This window comes from Azolla caroliniana, unplaced genomic scaffold, assembly GCF_043228905.1.
Source record: "Azolla caroliniana isolate FFs.n. ecotype wild unplaced genomic scaffold, voAzoCaro1.0.p SCAF_9, whole genome shotgun sequence".
Taxonomy (NCBI): domain Eukaryota; kingdom Viridiplantae; phylum Streptophyta; class Polypodiopsida; order Salviniales; family Salviniaceae; genus Azolla; species Azolla caroliniana.
The window spans coordinates 5,339,316-5,356,059 of record NW_028230444.1 but is presented as its reverse complement, the minus strand read 5'-3'; the positions used below and the strand labels follow the sequence as shown (position 1 = coordinate 5,356,059).

At 36.0% G+C, this 16,744-nt stretch overlaps 1 protein-coding gene across 1 annotated transcript; it reads right to left on the bottom strand.

Moving 5' to 3' along the window:
* Positions 1 to 493: 493 nt before the first annotated feature.
* LOC147860009 (putative methyltransferase PMT4) lies at positions 494 to 4,156 on the bottom strand. Its single transcript, XM_087324587.1, has 8 exons — positions 3,429 to 4,156; positions 3,061 to 3,184; positions 2,445 to 2,679; positions 2,112 to 2,313; positions 1,848 to 1,981; positions 1,441 to 1,753; positions 1,072 to 1,213; positions 494 to 930 (listed from the first exon to the last, which is right to left on the bottom strand). The coding sequence occupies exons 1-8, from the start codon at positions 4,139 to 4,141 to the stop codon at positions 763 to 765; spliced, it is 2,031 nt and encodes a 676-aa protein (XP_087180713.1). The 5' UTR covers positions 4,142 to 4,156; the 3' UTR covers positions 494 to 762.
* Positions 4,157 to 16,744: the final 12,588 nt, after the last annotated feature.

Below are 16,744 nucleotides of genomic sequence, written 5' to 3'. Positions count from 1 at the left end.
TATAAACAATTGGGACACCATCAAGTAATGTGAATTAATCTAATTTAACTCTTATGTATTGGAACATGTTCCATTTAATTGTGTTTGTGTGGGTTATAAAGTCGAGTAGATTAGTCACCAACCATGCATATTAGCATATACAATCAAAATCAATGATAGTGAGAGAACATCATTAACAATCATATATTCTCTACCATGCAATAACTTATTTTACATATGAAAAAGATATTATCTCTTCCATCACCATTCAAACTTATATTCTTCCATGCTCAATCAATGCTCACGCCTATATATCTTTCGATTGCAAGGTAAACATCCTAAGAAACTCAAAAGGCAACATCTTTCTCGTGTTTCGGAAATGTCAAGGTGTAACAAGATTCTTTCTTTTTTCCGCCGCTTTTCAAGTGCTTGATAGGTTATTGGACAAATGTTTTCCTTGTTAACTTTTTACGTTTTCCAACACAATATCCATCCACAATGTGAAAAGTGGCTGAGAAGAAGAAGAAGCATACAATTCTTGATTGAATTTAATGTAGTGTATACATGTTGAATATGTTGAATCCAATTGTCATATATAATATAGATATATAACTTGCAATAAAAGAATTAATAATGCATCTATCCCTTTGCCCGTCTTTTAGGTATGAAAAGTACCTTGAATGAGTGTTGAGAGGACAATCTAGGTAGGCATATATTTATGTGTATATATATATATATACTAAATTTACAGTTCCAATGCCTCCAAAACAAAAGATTTTGTTTTCATGAAACATTTGATCGTTGGACCTTCCAAAATGTCTTTTGGCAAACAAGGAGCTCTTGCTCTTCTAAGCCTTCAACCGAAATAACTCGAGTTTCCCACTTCATTTGAGATGCCGCAATCCTTGCATCTCCTATCAGGTCAACTCGATCCCTCAAAATAACCCATCCCTATATACATCCGAAAAACAAAAATGCTATTGTCAACATTTGAGGAGAACTCCAAATTTTATAGTATTTCTCCCTTAGCTGTTGTGAGTTGTTTGTAATTGATATGTAATAAGAAAATATAATGAGTTTGTCGACACTTACTTCTGGACGTAAGATTCGGTCCATTTCAAGGAGAAGATTCGAGAGGCCACACCCACTAGATTTAGAATTTTCTTGTTGAGAAAGAACCCCAATGCCATGCAAGAGATCATATGTTCGTGGATATGTTGGAAAAGGTTCACACCTACAATACAGTTTCAAATCTATGTTATAGTTTTGGATTATCCTTGAGCCCCAATATAGAACATAGTCTTTTAGCCAACAAATAATCCTTAAACCTCAAAAATATACCATTCTTTAGGAGATTAGCAATCCATGTCTTGAGTACATTTATATGTACATAAAAAGGTTCTTTCTTCTTCTTAATAAAGGCCTTAAAAATATGCCAAGTGAGGAACTAAAAACACCCACCAATCATGTTGAACTCCTATCAGTCCTTGTTCGTAGATAGAAGATAATGTGTCTGGTGCATTTCGAGGAATAACATTCATTACCCACACCGACTTCTTTGCTTTCAAAAGTGCAACATTCAGGCTCCCATGCAATGCATTCATATCCATCACATTGCGTACAATGTTCGAAGGAGGCAATGGATCCTCTTCGCCAGGACGTTTCGGGTGGTCGGAAAAGAGTAATGGAGATAGTAAAGACCAATAGCTCTTCACTATTCCCGACCAAACAAGTGAATCATCATAACGATCCAAAAGTTCTTCACTTGAAAATTCTAGGAGTACAAGACCAATGTGCTTTATTAGAAGTGGTTTTGCATCCCGATTATCTTCACTTGAAAACAAAGCAAAGAAACACCAAAAAAGTACCATTCAAAGACCCTCCATTATTCACTCGATCATTTTTCGCTTTAGTGATGCTTCCAGTGGTAACACAAGGACGTAATGGTGAATACCAAGTAGCACCTGTTTCCACCACTTTGTCACATATCCTTGGTTTGGCCCTACATTAATGAGGAAAGTAAAAAGAACATGGAATTGGTTGGATATAAATGTCGATAATTTCACAATCTTTTTGTGAATGGGAACCTCAATACATTTTTGAGAAACTAAGTCTCATAGAAAAAGACATACCTCGAAGAGACATAACAACTATGATTAGATGCCTTATGCCAAACATTCGTTTTATCGTCTTCCGATAGAGATGACCAACATAGCTTGTTTGCTAAGTGTTGCTTGATATGCTCTTTCCTGGCTACATTTTCTCCGATTGGTGCATGAACAAATATCCCGCCCGGTTTCAATAGCCGATCCAATTCTAAAAGCCGAATTCCATCTACAACAAACACGGCATTTGTTTATACACGAGTTTGTTTTTTTATATATCAACAACTAGGAATTTCTTCATTGGAGCCATTCAATAAGAAGAAAAACAAAAACAAAATCGTTGAGTTATAACAAACAAACCATTCCATGTCAAATCGAAGTTGCAATCGAAGCAATGGATCATATCGAAGGAGAAACTCGGGAATGGCAATTGCGAATTAAATAAAGAGCCTATCATTGCAGGTAATCCTCTTTCCAGAGAGAATTGAACTTGACTTCCATTGACCTCATATGGAGACAAACATAAAGTGATCGCATTATCGATGTGATTGCGGATCCGATTCAAACCACAATTGATGTCCAGCACCATTGGAATCTTTCAACAATGACCATTTTACAAGGTAATGTCAGTCCAAATATGCTTAAAAACCTTTTCATATTTATACAATAATTCCCTAAAAAGCATGGCTTAATTTCAGGTTCTTCCAATACACATTTCATCATAATCAGTGGTTCAGTTCCCAACCACACATGACCCATGATTGTTGATGCATATGTACATGACGAAAGCCTAGAAGCAAATGATAGTAGATACATTAACAAAAAGACCATGGTTCTAAGAAATTCAATACCAAAATGGATCCCTCTCTATCTTATCCTGCTATTACTGTAGATGGTTAAGAACAAAGAGAGCTAGGTAATGAGAATGTGCATTCATGTATGTTATGATCAAAGCTTCATGAAAACATCATCATACCTTGGCTTGATTGGTAGATAAAGAAAACATAAGCTTAGACATTAATTGGGCATGTTGATCCAATGCATCAATGCCGATTTGATCCATATCAAGATGAACCACATCATCACTCCCTACCTTCAACCTAGAAAACACATCAGACATTAAAGAAAGAGGAAAAGTATTATAAATGTAAAAACAACCCACATGATCAGATACTACTTATGCTACTAGTGATCATTTAGTGGGACTAGTTTGGAGACTGTCATGCATTTAGAGAACATCATTAATTATGTGTGTACAAAAACAGCCCACATTATAAGTGAGCACTACTCACACATAGTAAAGAGGAGAAGTAAAAGAGATTAGCTGAATCTGAGAGTTAAAACCTTATTAATCGTGTTCCGGACAAAGTCGATTGTGAAGCAAACTTCATGTTTCCGAGCCAAACATTGTCTCTAGAAGATGGCCATCTTGGAGGAATTCTGTATTCATCTGGAGATGGAATCAGGCATTGTTGCCTTAGCTTCCCCATTGATGGTTGAATACATTGTCGATCCGAATTACCTTCTCCAAATGACAAACTGGTAGCATTCTTATTATAACAAGGAACGAGATCATCTTCGCCGGGATCACAAGCAGGAAGCTCTTTCACTCTCACCGAGCCTTGATCGAAAATACCCACTCTCAAAGGATCAACATTCAGAAACTCGGCTTGGATGCGCCGATAGGGTCTATGTATCGACCCTAATGATGGTACCAATTGCAAATTATACCCCGGGCTCCTCGTCCCTATCATCCCAACAAATGTAAAAATACTCAGAAATGAGAGTAGCATACTCGTCCCGAGCGAAAGAGCAAAGCCGCGCTTCGCCCGGCTCTGTCCTGAACAATTGGATTTGATGGGATACTCTGATGAGGCATTGCTAATGTTGTTGTTGGCAGTGATGGTGGTGGTGGTCATGGTGTTATTACCATTAAGATTGTCAATCTTTGCCGATCCATAAATTGCATTAGAATCGCCATTGAAAGGCTTCCAATCATCCATGATGATTGATGCTGTTTTCATAGAGGGAGAAGATTCTTCATTCAATTGGTCCATGACACGAGAAGCAGGGGAGGTTCGGGTCGAGGGTCGATTCATCATCATCGATAACGATCTTTTTTAATTTCGAACCTCAAAAATCGAAAGGGTTCAGATCGTTGGGTATGAATGTCAGAATCAAAAGGAAAAGGATTTCTGTGCAATCAGAAGACAGTGTGATGAGGATGTAAGGTGCTAAAGAGAGGTAATGCAAGAATCTGTATGTGCTGGAATCCAAATGTTAGGGCATGTCTACATGCTTAGAATTTGCAATGTGAGAGAGAATCTAGCCTTTGTAGGAATCTAGGTATTACTCTCTCTCTCTTTCAAGACCAGAATACTGAGACAAAATCATGCATCCTCATCATGAAGATTGAAGAGGAATGAAGTAGTAAGGTCTGGATTTTTGGGGGGGTTGGGGTGAGCAAGTAGCAGAACCTAGGCGAGCTACAGAGAATCATCAAACTAATGGTGGTAGTAAAGAACCAGAGGACATGGACAGGAATTGCAGAGTAAATGGATGATGGGGAGGATGATGATGATGATGATGGTTATGGTTATGATGATGGTGGTTATGATGATGATGATGATGATGGCTAATAGTACTGTTTGTTTTGGAAACACTCAGAGACAGAGAAAGAAAGAGAGAAAAAGAAAAGAAGAAAAAGACAGAGTGTGTGTGTGTGTTGTGTGTTTTGTGGGATCCATCCAATAGCAGCCACATAAATTAGTATGAATAATTAATTTAAATCGATATTATTACGAATTAATCCCACAAAAGATCAAAAATAATAAAGCCAAAAAACAAAAATAGATAATAAAAAAAACACATTAAATGAAGCCATAACTCTCTGTCTGTGTATAATTAATCAATTTCGAGCTTTTTCTGTTGTTTTAATGAATTAATTTCTTTTTCCTTTCTTTTTCAAAGCCCTTTTCTTTTGTTATTGTGCAGTAAATATGTATATGTATACATACATACATATATATAGCCAATATTAAATTAATTCCTCTGTTTCTTTTTTTTGTTTACTAAAAAAGAAAACACAGCTGTTCTGTTCTTACTTTCTTCTCCTTTCTTGATTTTGCTTTGCTTCTTTTGGTTTTTCATTTTAATACTCGTAATTCCAATAACAGTAAATCAATCCGATGATGCTGTTAATTAAAAACGTTTGGGTTCCAATCCGTGCCTGCCTGCCTGCCGTTGGATTGCTATGTTAGGGTTTTGGATTAGGGCTTTAGACCAACTCGAGTTTAATAAGATCAGGATCTTGGATCAGGTCTTGCAGTATCGTTTTAAATTACATTAGGGTTTGAATTACATTGGGAGTTTCTTACGAAATTTTGGATTAGGGTTTCACTAGGGTTTAGGTTGGGATTTCAGCTTCGGTTTGGTGAAGCTCCACTGTAGATAAGGTCACTAGGGTTTTAATCCTCATCATTAGGGTTATGATCCCCTGTAGAGATTAGGGTTTCGAACCTCAATATAAATCTCCTCTATATTTTAGGGTCTTCAAACAGGAAGATTAGTAGCATTCTTTGAGGCGCTGTACTTTCTGTCATTGCATAACACTCCACAATGAAGCTCGTTCAGCTTTTCTAGGGTTTCAGAGCGTAGGTTTTTTAGGGTTTTGAGGCCCTACGGTATACAGACACGGGTATATGCAGGTCTCGCTAAAATTTAGGGTTTCAGAGATGGAGATCGTCGAAGGGGGTAATGTAGACATATCTCAATTAGGGCATCCAGAAACCTTTTTGAGAGGAAAAAAAAAAAGGGAGAAGTCAGGGATTCGTTAGGGTTTTAACTTTTCCTTTCCACCCTGCAAAAAAACAAAACAGGAAAAAAAAAAAGGATATGGAAGGAGAGAAAATTAGGGTTACCGTCAAAAGGCCAAATACAACCAAAAGAAAGAGAGAGAGAAAGGAACAAAAGCAGGAAAGGAGGAAAGGAATTAGGGTTACTGCAATTATGTATAATAAAAAGGAGGAAAGGAATTAGGGTTACTGCAATTATAATAAAAAGGAGGAAAGCAATTAGGGTTACTGCAATTATAATAAAAAGGAGGAAAGGAATTAGGGTTACAGCAATTATGTATAGTAAAAAGGAGGAAAGGAATTAGGGTTACCGACAGAGAAAAAAGGGGTTTTTGGGGGGGAGGCCAAATCGGTAAATTCTGAGAACTAGAGATACACTTTTGGCTGAAATTTTGAAAAGAACAAAAAATCTTTTTTTTTTTACATTTTAGGGACCAAGGGGTCACGTGACCCCCCCCCCCCCCCCCTCCTGGCCCTGTTTCACACGTGTGGACATCCGGCCCGGCGGGTCACGTGACCTCCTCCTTTTCACACGTGTCCAGATCCGGCCGGGTCGCGTGACCTCGTCCCGTCCACAGTGCACACACATGGTCCACACAAACCTCATCCAAAACCCTTAAAAAAAAAAAAAAATTTTAAAAAGACCTCTCTTAGGTACGTACCACGCACATTCTGCCCGGAAGTGGAAGTGAAAGGCTCTGTGTGATCAATCCTGCATCTCGGGAGGGGTTGATCAAGTTGCATACTGCTAGTTCTGCTACTATAGCTACGAGCCACTACCTAGTGTTGCATTCGAAAGGCATGGGCTATATAGTATATCCATCCACCTACAGAAGCAGCTGATGGTTCGATAAGCTGCCCCACCTCACATACAGAAAAAGCCTTCTGAAATGGTTGATGAGCCACATTTAAGATCGGTTCCCCCGACCTAGCACTGCCCACAATACGAAGATCCTTATCCAACAGTGTGTGGGCCGATGGATACAAAATACCTGCCTTCTCCTTCCCTTGATAATAGCATGTATAATATACGGTACGCTCGCTTGCCCGACCTGCAAGTACTTTTCAGTATAATGTGTTTTGCTCTTCCAAACGTACTTTCGAAAGGCTTCTTTTTGTGTGGGGGGTATTGTGAATTGTGACGACGATCCATCCATCTATTAGTTTCACGAGGGGAGAACATTGATACTTCTGTCAAGGATTCATTACATTATAATATGTACCACGAAGATACTGCATGCATGCAGACTTTAAGTACATTCTTAGACATTTATCGTTTATATATCCATTCAAAATTATTATTGCAAACAAAATGTGTGCATATCATGATAACGTGTTTGTAACACTCGTGCAACTTCATATGAAGGCTGTTGGGTCAAGCGAAAAGACACGGATCTAAAAATGTGCCTGTGTGTATTACAAAAAGCCTTTGTCTTTTGACATCGAGATCATTACACTTCATGAACATTTAACGAACACTTTTCTCCTCAAATTTTGGTTTTACTTATTAATTTTCCACAACGTTCAACAAAACGACTTCACAAATTCAATTCCCCATAACCCAAGAGTCGAAAAGTATAGCATAGCTCTTTTCTCCTAAAGTATTGGTTTTACGTAATCATTTTTCATTCTCCCGTACAAAAATCCTCTTCACAAATTCAACTCCCATAATCCAAGGATTTAAAATAATGACATACCAGAAAGCCAATTGAAATAAAAACACAACCATAAATAGATTTCGTTTCTTGTAACATTATATTTTCCATAGATGTGAGGGAGGAAGACAAGATTAAGTGTCAAGGCACATGAGTGACAATGATTTGCTTCAATGAGATTTTTGTTAAAGAGATTTATATAGTCTTGAATTGAATAGGCAAGCCATTCAATACCTCTATTAGTGGCACCTCTCTTACATTAAACAAGGTGGGGTCTTATCTTTATACCGACACACTTTAGGTTGTTGTCAAGCTCCATGAGAAATAAACTTTTGATAGTCTCAATTTAATTTAATATTAGAAATAGCATTGAAAGACATATTTGTGGGCATTGAAGGACATAACTTATATGGGATTTTCTTAAGGACAAAAACATGTGCTCTTGTAGTAGTGGAGGAAATTTCAATATGGTAGATATTCATAGGTGAAGAGAGTGCTTACCAATGGATATTTCACTTGTAAGATGTCGGCCTAATCGCCCGTTCTGTTGTATCGAATAATAGAATATGATAAATTGTCCTTGCCTTTATACAAGGTACATCCCATGTCACCCAATGCATCCTCCAGTATATCAAGGCAACATGTGTACCAAGAAAGCGTGTGTATTATGAATACCACCAATGTTGACAACTTGCTGAAATGCACAAAGGATCCACGATTTTTTGTCTTCAATTCATTCAATGCCAATGTTTGTATTATTGATGTAGGGATGGCCATCCGGTTCTCTAGAGGTCCCCTCTCTTATTCAATCACGATGAAAGTAGATAAAACCAAAAGAAAATAGAATATAGCTGAAATATGATATATAACAAACTCTAAAAAGTTAGAAGTGAGGTATGATGGGTGCGTTGAGCTCACTTTTAAACCATAGTAATTTTACCCATATAGTATGCAATATATTTCTAACCAGTTTGAAGGCATTTTCAATCCCTCATTGATCAAAGCTATGTTTTACACTTAGACGGTTAAGAGTAAGTAATATATTTGTTACCCAGGAATTCAGCATCTTACGAGGAAACTATTAGGATAAAGTTCACAATCAATAATTCCAATTGTACTCAAAGATCCATTGAGTGCCTTTAGTGGTAAGCGCATCCTTACAAAGAACCGAGGACCTGATATCTGGTATCGTCAATGAACTATAATGATCATTACATTATGGGCATAATAAACAATGTGATGCATTGCCTCTTATTCGTGATGTATTAATATGTCCAAAATAATTCAAAAACGATTATCCAACTAGTTTCTACAAAAACCAGGTCAACTACTTTCTACAAAAATGTCTGGTACTTATTCTTTGATAACCTTTTCAAAGTAGGCTAAGCTATCCACAGTAACGACGGGGAGTCCGAATAAGACGTGGTCTCACCGCCCAATGTAGTGAATGGTACTATTACATTAAAAAGAGATTGAACAATAAAACAATCTATTTCGAAGCAAGAGATATATTGATCTCGAAACCATAGTACAAAGAAGTCTGAAAATACAATTGAAAGTCTAACAACAAGGAAGAGTCGAGACCAATGTCGGGACAAAATAGAAAGATCTCAAAAAGTAAATTTATTGAGCACCTATAGGTGAGCCCCCCCCCCAACTGTTACGTAAATTTCTATTTCTTATTGGGGAATTGTTCAAACATACCCATCATGCTACTACTTTCCTAATTCTCACACCCATTAGGTATCATTCATTTTCTAGGATGTTCTTATTGTTCTTGTTAAAGAAATTGAAAAGATTGAAAACTCACTCCTAATTTCCCTATAAAGAGCATGCTCCAACGGATGCTTGAAGCTCCATAGAGATGACAAGGTGGCATTTCAGGTCTGAGTCGTTCTTTCAAAGAGTTAACCTTTTAAATGGAGCTTTCGTCATGTAATTACGAAACAAAACATGAAGCCCTAAAAAAATGATGAAAGTATTCAAGGAAAATGTACCCAAAATATAGTTTGCAGTTCTACATATAAATCATGATTGGACATATCTTATTATCTTCCTAATTGATGATGCCATATTATAATCTTGAACTCTAGGATTATGAGAACAAATGGAAATACAATAGACTCCTCGTATATGGGCCAATATCGATTGTAACCTCAATAAAGTTTTGAATATAACAACCTTGCCCTTGTTTCAAAAGTAGATCCATTAACAATTCATCGTCAAACTATTTCTATCTTGGCCTCATTCAAAACAAGTGGTCTGACTGGATTTTAGAGTATATTTTTTCTCAGACACATGTAGTTATCAAGAAAGTCATAGAAGACAACTTACATGTTACTACAATTGGTGCATTGTCCCCTCCTACCCTAGTTTAATTTTCTTTTAAAGAAATATATGTACAAGTTAGTTGGTATCAAGCTATATGATAACAATGATTGACATAAACTTCTATATTATAACTTACCGTTGAATATGCATACAATTTCTTTATGTATCTGGCGGATAATGGAAAACCAATTTCAATTGTAGGGCAATATATTATATGGTAGTTTGTCCTTGAAACATATATAAAATTGGCATGCTTTCTTTTGATGCTCGTAGAAACAACCAAATAGTAATTGATGACCTTATAATATTTGATTGTGCTACTACAACTTGAATTGATGCCTACACATATGAAGGGAGCACATCCAATCAATCATGTTCATCAATGTCGCAATATGTAGATCATGAAGCCACTAGAACCAATTCACATATCAAATAAACACAATTGTATTCTTCTCTCATAAAAGAACTTCTACACTTAAACTATTCTCACGCATTTTGGGTGGTTTGTAAAGAAAAATGTATTGGATAGGATATAATCCACATATTGCAATCTCAATGCCCAAAACTCTCTTAAGTGATTCATAGACCTCATTGTCACTACTTTCAATATGATATTTTTAAAATTTTAATCAAGGATCGACAATAAATTGTACAAAAACTATGGGGAAACATTCTGCTTACAATCTATGGCATCAAAGCTTTTGAAGGAACCCAATTTGACTACTAATAATATTGGACTCATGTCCATTTTCATTCGCGGCTAATAATGTGGACGCGTGATATTCTTATATTTCACTAATTTCATTTTCAACAACTAGAGAAATGAGGCAAGCAATATTGGACTCATGTTTATTTTCATTCGTGACCGATAATGTGAATGCATGTGAGATATGCTTATATTTCACTAATTTCATTTTCAACAACTAGAGAAGTGAGGCAAGCATGATTCTCTTGTAACTTTAAGGTGTGTTTAAACAACCTAGTTCTTGGAAGTTGAAGTGTTCATCTACTACCTAACACCTAAGAATATTTAACTTTTGTCATGCAAGATGTTGGACATGTCAACATAGAAGTCAAATTAACACTATCGATGGACTAGAAAAAGTTGATTAAAGGTTAAGGTAGAGTTTCTAAATAATTAGTTTCTTGCACCAAATGTTGACAAATTGATTTTGCATGTGCATGACTACAAAGTTAGATGGCCCATGCCCCTAAGGTCGAAATCCTATTATATATGTATTATGTGATAAGCCAAACAATTTCCACCCATCAACGTGTACGTGTGTGCATGCATATGTATGCATTTGTGTGTGTACATATATATTTATGATAGTATAAAAAGTTTGTGAAAGCACTTACGCATCACAAGATTGCCATACTAACAATGACTAATTCATGAAGACATTGAATAAATTGTGGTAAGTGCTAATGTGGCATGATTTGATTTGGTCATGGTGTCTCGATAGCGTCTAAAATAGGAGAAAAGATGACAATATTGCATCTTGGACTTAGGGGTGAGTAGGGTTGATGTTGCATGCAATACCTGACACAACTACATAAGAGGGTCAATTATAGGATGGTTGCTCAATCTACTTATCCTCTACTCTACGATCAATCGGATTGTTAGTGAGTTTTGGCAATTGTGTGAGGTTATTCTCATAAACCAATTTGTTTTAGTCGTGCCTAGATAATTCCTTGTGGAGGACAGATTATGGTGACTTGATACCAAGGTTGGCTATCATTTAGTGGCAAGAATGTAGGATGCTTCATGCAAGGCCCATGGGCACAACAATATAATGCCATACAATAGCATGGTGATATACCGACATTTTTATCATCTTCACTTGATAGGTTAGATTGTTCATGACATAGACATAAGTGTGCATCATATCCCTTTTTGTGTGACAAGGAGGAGAGTACATGTGTCTCTCACCTATTATTCAAGCTCAAATTTGCTGCTCATGAGTTTTGTTGGTGGTTCCATTCAAAGGCAACGTTATTAGTTTTTAATCCATCTGTTTTGGAACAATTGTTATTGCGAGTGTTTTGCTGCAAATTGTTAGCATGCAGGATCCCAAACTAGAATTGTGACAAGCTAGTTTCTTAACTATAAGGACCATGAGCTTTAATACATAATGTAAACGATCAAGACTTAGACATACAACTATACCATCATGTTTATATTTGAATTTTATTATTTCAAAAAGTGTGTATATATGAGCAGTAAGTCATGGGGACATCTAGAATATATCATATGACGTATAAAGCAAATGCTTAGGTCTAGCACCTAATATCATGTTTGATTAGTCTTAAGTTTTAACATGAAAGAGAGTAGTTTGCGTCCTACTCAAAAAAGAAGATTCAACCTGTGTCAGTAGGTGGGTAGTTGTAAAGAGAGTGCATTGAACTCCCTTTGATTAGGTAACATTTAATTACAGATTTAGCCCAACTATTTAGGTGTTATATTGCTATCATGTCCAGTGAAAAATAGAATAAAGATATCTCAAAAACTAAGAGCATCTCTCTTTGAAGACAACTAAAACAAAAGAAACTCTTTCTATATTTAATTAATAGCCACCGCACCGTCTTTTGCATTTTGAAATGTCAAGTATTTTTTCACTCTTTTTTCTACTTAGATTCAAATATTTGTTGCAATTTGGATGCCGAGATGGGTTGATTGGATCTTACTTGGATTACAAACTTGTAGATCATTATCCCATTTCATTTGCCATATAGACAAACATAAAAATTGGGGTCACGATAAAGCATTGTGACCACATAGCAAAAGTTTTTTTCATGTAAAGAATATGCGGAACATACATTTTGGGAAAGTTGATTTTATGTTTACTTTTGTGCGAATGCAAAAGCTGTAAAAGAAGAGAATAAGTTCAAATTCCTAAGGGAATTGCTCAGAGGAGAGCTAATAAAGTGGGAAATCATTGAGGGGTGTCCCTATTATTTTGTACAGTCAAATAGATAGGATATTTCACACAATACATATCTCGAACTCATAACTTCATTTTCATCATCTTGCCCATACATGTAAACTTCATCGAACATAAGTTATTGGAGTCATTAATAGACTTTTAATTTTTCAATAGAGAAATATTGCAATTCTTCATTGTGTACTTATTTGTCAATATTGTTCAAAACATTTTGATCTTCCACTAGCCAAGGAAAAAACCAACATATCATGCGCATAGCTATGAGGTTTATATGCATGCTTGGCCCTAGCTCTCGGGTTCACATACATCATGGGTAGAAGAATCCATCTTACTACATTATTATAGGAGGATATAAAGAGATGCCAAAGAGTGGGCTCAATTGATTGTTTGGAGATTTTTAAGGTCCATTCCACCAATGGCCTCAACACAATATGCATAGTTCTCGTGTGACTTTATGACCATAACAATTAATCTCTTTGAATATGTGAACTATTTGTACCCTACAAAATAACATTGGAATTGTTTGTTGTCGAGAAGAGTGTGTTAGTATGCTGGATAATATTTCATGTTCTGAGTTAACTTACCAAGCTCCAAAGCCACTAAACTATTATCTATTGTCTTCGTTGAATTTAAGGGTAATTATTTGATAAGGGAGTGTGTTATATCTATTCAACTTATGATAACTACATTTTCTCGAAGAATATGCACATTATATAATAGTGCAAACATGTGCTTTTACACATGTATATACATCCAAATATTGTTGATGTAAAGGTAAAGGATTGATTTCTTGACCATCTCTAGTTCATTCATTGATAATTTGATAAATCTTCATGGTGTAGATATTAAGCTAGTCAATTTTCGAAGAGACAACTTGCATTACACTATCCTTGTTATCAATTTTTCCAAAAAAGAATATACTCCATTAGTTAAAATAGATACACAACTTCAATCCCTTTCTCGGGTAGGCCTTGCCTAGACTATCCAATCCTTCATAAGTGATCTCCCTTATTTATCTTACACTTTCACATGTGTCTCTAGCCATCCTCCGCTACACATCACCTGCATTCAATATCCCACATGATATCTCGTTCATGCCCCTCTTTCAACTAATGGGAGGGGGGAACAACCATTTGGGTACTTAGAACTATCTTGAGGATGATGTAGCGAACTACGATAGCACATGTAAATCTATGTAACTGGGTTTAGAGGGGAGAATGCAACTGTTCGGCTAATCATTGACAACAAGGTACCTACAGTTATTGTGCAGAAGCAAAAACTTGGAGATTTATGGACGCTGCTTACACCCATTACCATATGGTGCATATGGACAACATGGTGTACCGAGGTATTTTCAGCAAACAACCGCCCTCCAGCTGAATCGATTAAGCTAATATGGCACACACTAATAACTACACTGAGAGCTCAATATGAGCGGATTGATGGTATTGATGATGCTTCAGAATTAATGAGGCCGAATTTCAAAAAATGGTGGTGTACTATACACCAATGGCCACAACAAATGGAATGGACATATGATGGCAGTATGTATCCTTGCTATCAATTTGTGTTCATAACAATATATGAATGCACTACTCTTTATAATTTAACATCTTGCGTATGTGTATGTATTTCCTTGATTGATTAGAATTACTAAAATTATAGATCATGCATTCTTAAGTTAGTCATAAGGAAACATAATTATTTCATAATGAAATAGGATTTTGGCGTTAATCGGCGAGATGGTTGATGTGGACTTAATGAAGCAAAATTTATGTTTTGATAAGGATGAGTGATGATGGTGTGGGGGCCGAAGCATAGTCTCATGAGGAGAGGAGGAAAATTGACTTATTTTGTTGTTGTATGGGCAAGAATTTGGTGGTAACCGGCACGATGGTTGATGTGGAAAGAGGAAGCATTCTTTTTGTGTTTACAGACATGTAGGGAAATGTGGTTGTCTTGAAGAAGCACACAATGTATTTGATCGGCTTCAAAACCAAGATGTAGAGGCATGGAATACATTGTTCTCTACCTTGAAAGATTGTGGTAGCATTCGTTTTTTTTTGTGTAAAGGTAGATTGATTGGAATTGCAGTGGTGCATATAGCATGCTGAAAAAGCATTGTAATGGTTCCAATCGATGAGCTGCGAGGGCTTGTCTCCGGATGCAACTACTTTTGTTGTTGTCTATTTAATAGCTTGAAATGTGTCTATGGAATAGCTTGCAAATTAGTTGACTGTTTTCCTCTACTTTGAAGTACATAGATTTGTTTCCTCGGCCATTGTCTTACACAAGACGGGTTGGGAAAAAACATTGTGTATATTGGAGCTATTATGACTTTTTTAAAACTAATGGAAGAATATTTTGTTTTGGAAAAAAAAAAGATTTATTTCATAGTGAAAGGAAACAATGCAAAGTGAATTCAAAACTAAACAATTTCTAACAAATAAGTAAGCATTACATACCTTTGAGTTGTAGAAATTCTAATGTATTTACCTACATATTGCAACTTAAATTTCTCTAGTAACTTAGCTCGCACAATGCAAAACAAACTCTTTGCATTTTGACATTAGACTAACTAGAGATGAGGATACTAGGGTGTGGGAGTAGATATATGAGTAAAGACAATTAAGCCATCATGAGTTTTTGATGTAGTAGACTAATCCAATAAGGCCAAAACCATGTATCTTAGGTTAGACTAAAATGTGTGGGTTGGAGGAAAACGTAGGAAGTTGTCCTTGTACCATATATGCTCATCAGGAGTTTTTGATGTAGTAGACTAATCCAATAAGGCCAAAACCATGTATCCTAGGTTAGACTAAAATTGTGGGTTGGAGGAAAACGTAGGAAGTTGTCCTTGTACCATATAAGCTAAGATTGGGACTCCAATGCACGAGGTTGATTGTGGTAGTGTGGAAGTTGGATACATATAGTTTCTCTTTGTTTCATGACTGTGTATAGCAAATTAGCTAGATATGTGAGTGAGAAGCAAGGATCTCATAATGTCAGTTTCTATCCTCTCATGGTGGCATTATGTAGTTGAACTCATGGTCTGGGATTGGTAATAATATATTACTAATCAATAGACCTAGCATTCTATAGCCCCTATCTAACATTAGCGAACATGCCATTCATTTTTTTGTTTATAAATATTAGTGACCTACCCTCATTTACGTTATGTGTGCATAACAAGGACACGGGAAATTGAAAATGAAGGGCCTTCAAGCATTTCAATGATACAAAGAAAGAATGCTAACGTGTAGCTATTGTGGAGATGAAATATGTGTGTGTTGGCTCAGAACAGTTCATACGAGAACTTCAAGAAACGTGACAATTGGTTTATGTATTTATCATTTATTTGAAACAAAATGAACCATCTTTCTTTGTGTGCCGTACATACATTTGTAATTAATTTGGGCGATTTAAAGTTATTTGTGGCTTCACACCAGATCAAACAATCATTTATATCTACATGCTCTCTATTGTTTGTGATAGAAACAATGAAGCTCTCCATTGATCCTTCTTTTGGTCTATTACATTCATTCACTCTCTTCCAAAAAAATGCAAAACAAATCATTACCATCATATTTATATGACACATTATAGCATTCAATTACTCGACAAACTTTGTTGTGAAGGAAAGACTAAATAGATCAACACATCCACTATGTTCACTCATTGTTGAAACATCATTGAAAGAGATTATTAAGGTTGCAATGCTTGTAGAAACCATAAAATTCAAATTAAATGTACATCTTTTAATATAAACATTTGGCCAAGGAATAAATATCTTCAAGTTGTGACTTGTGAGTGCAAGCTACCATGTTTGTACCATGGTTAGGGTCACATATATTCATATAGGTTATTTGTCTCAT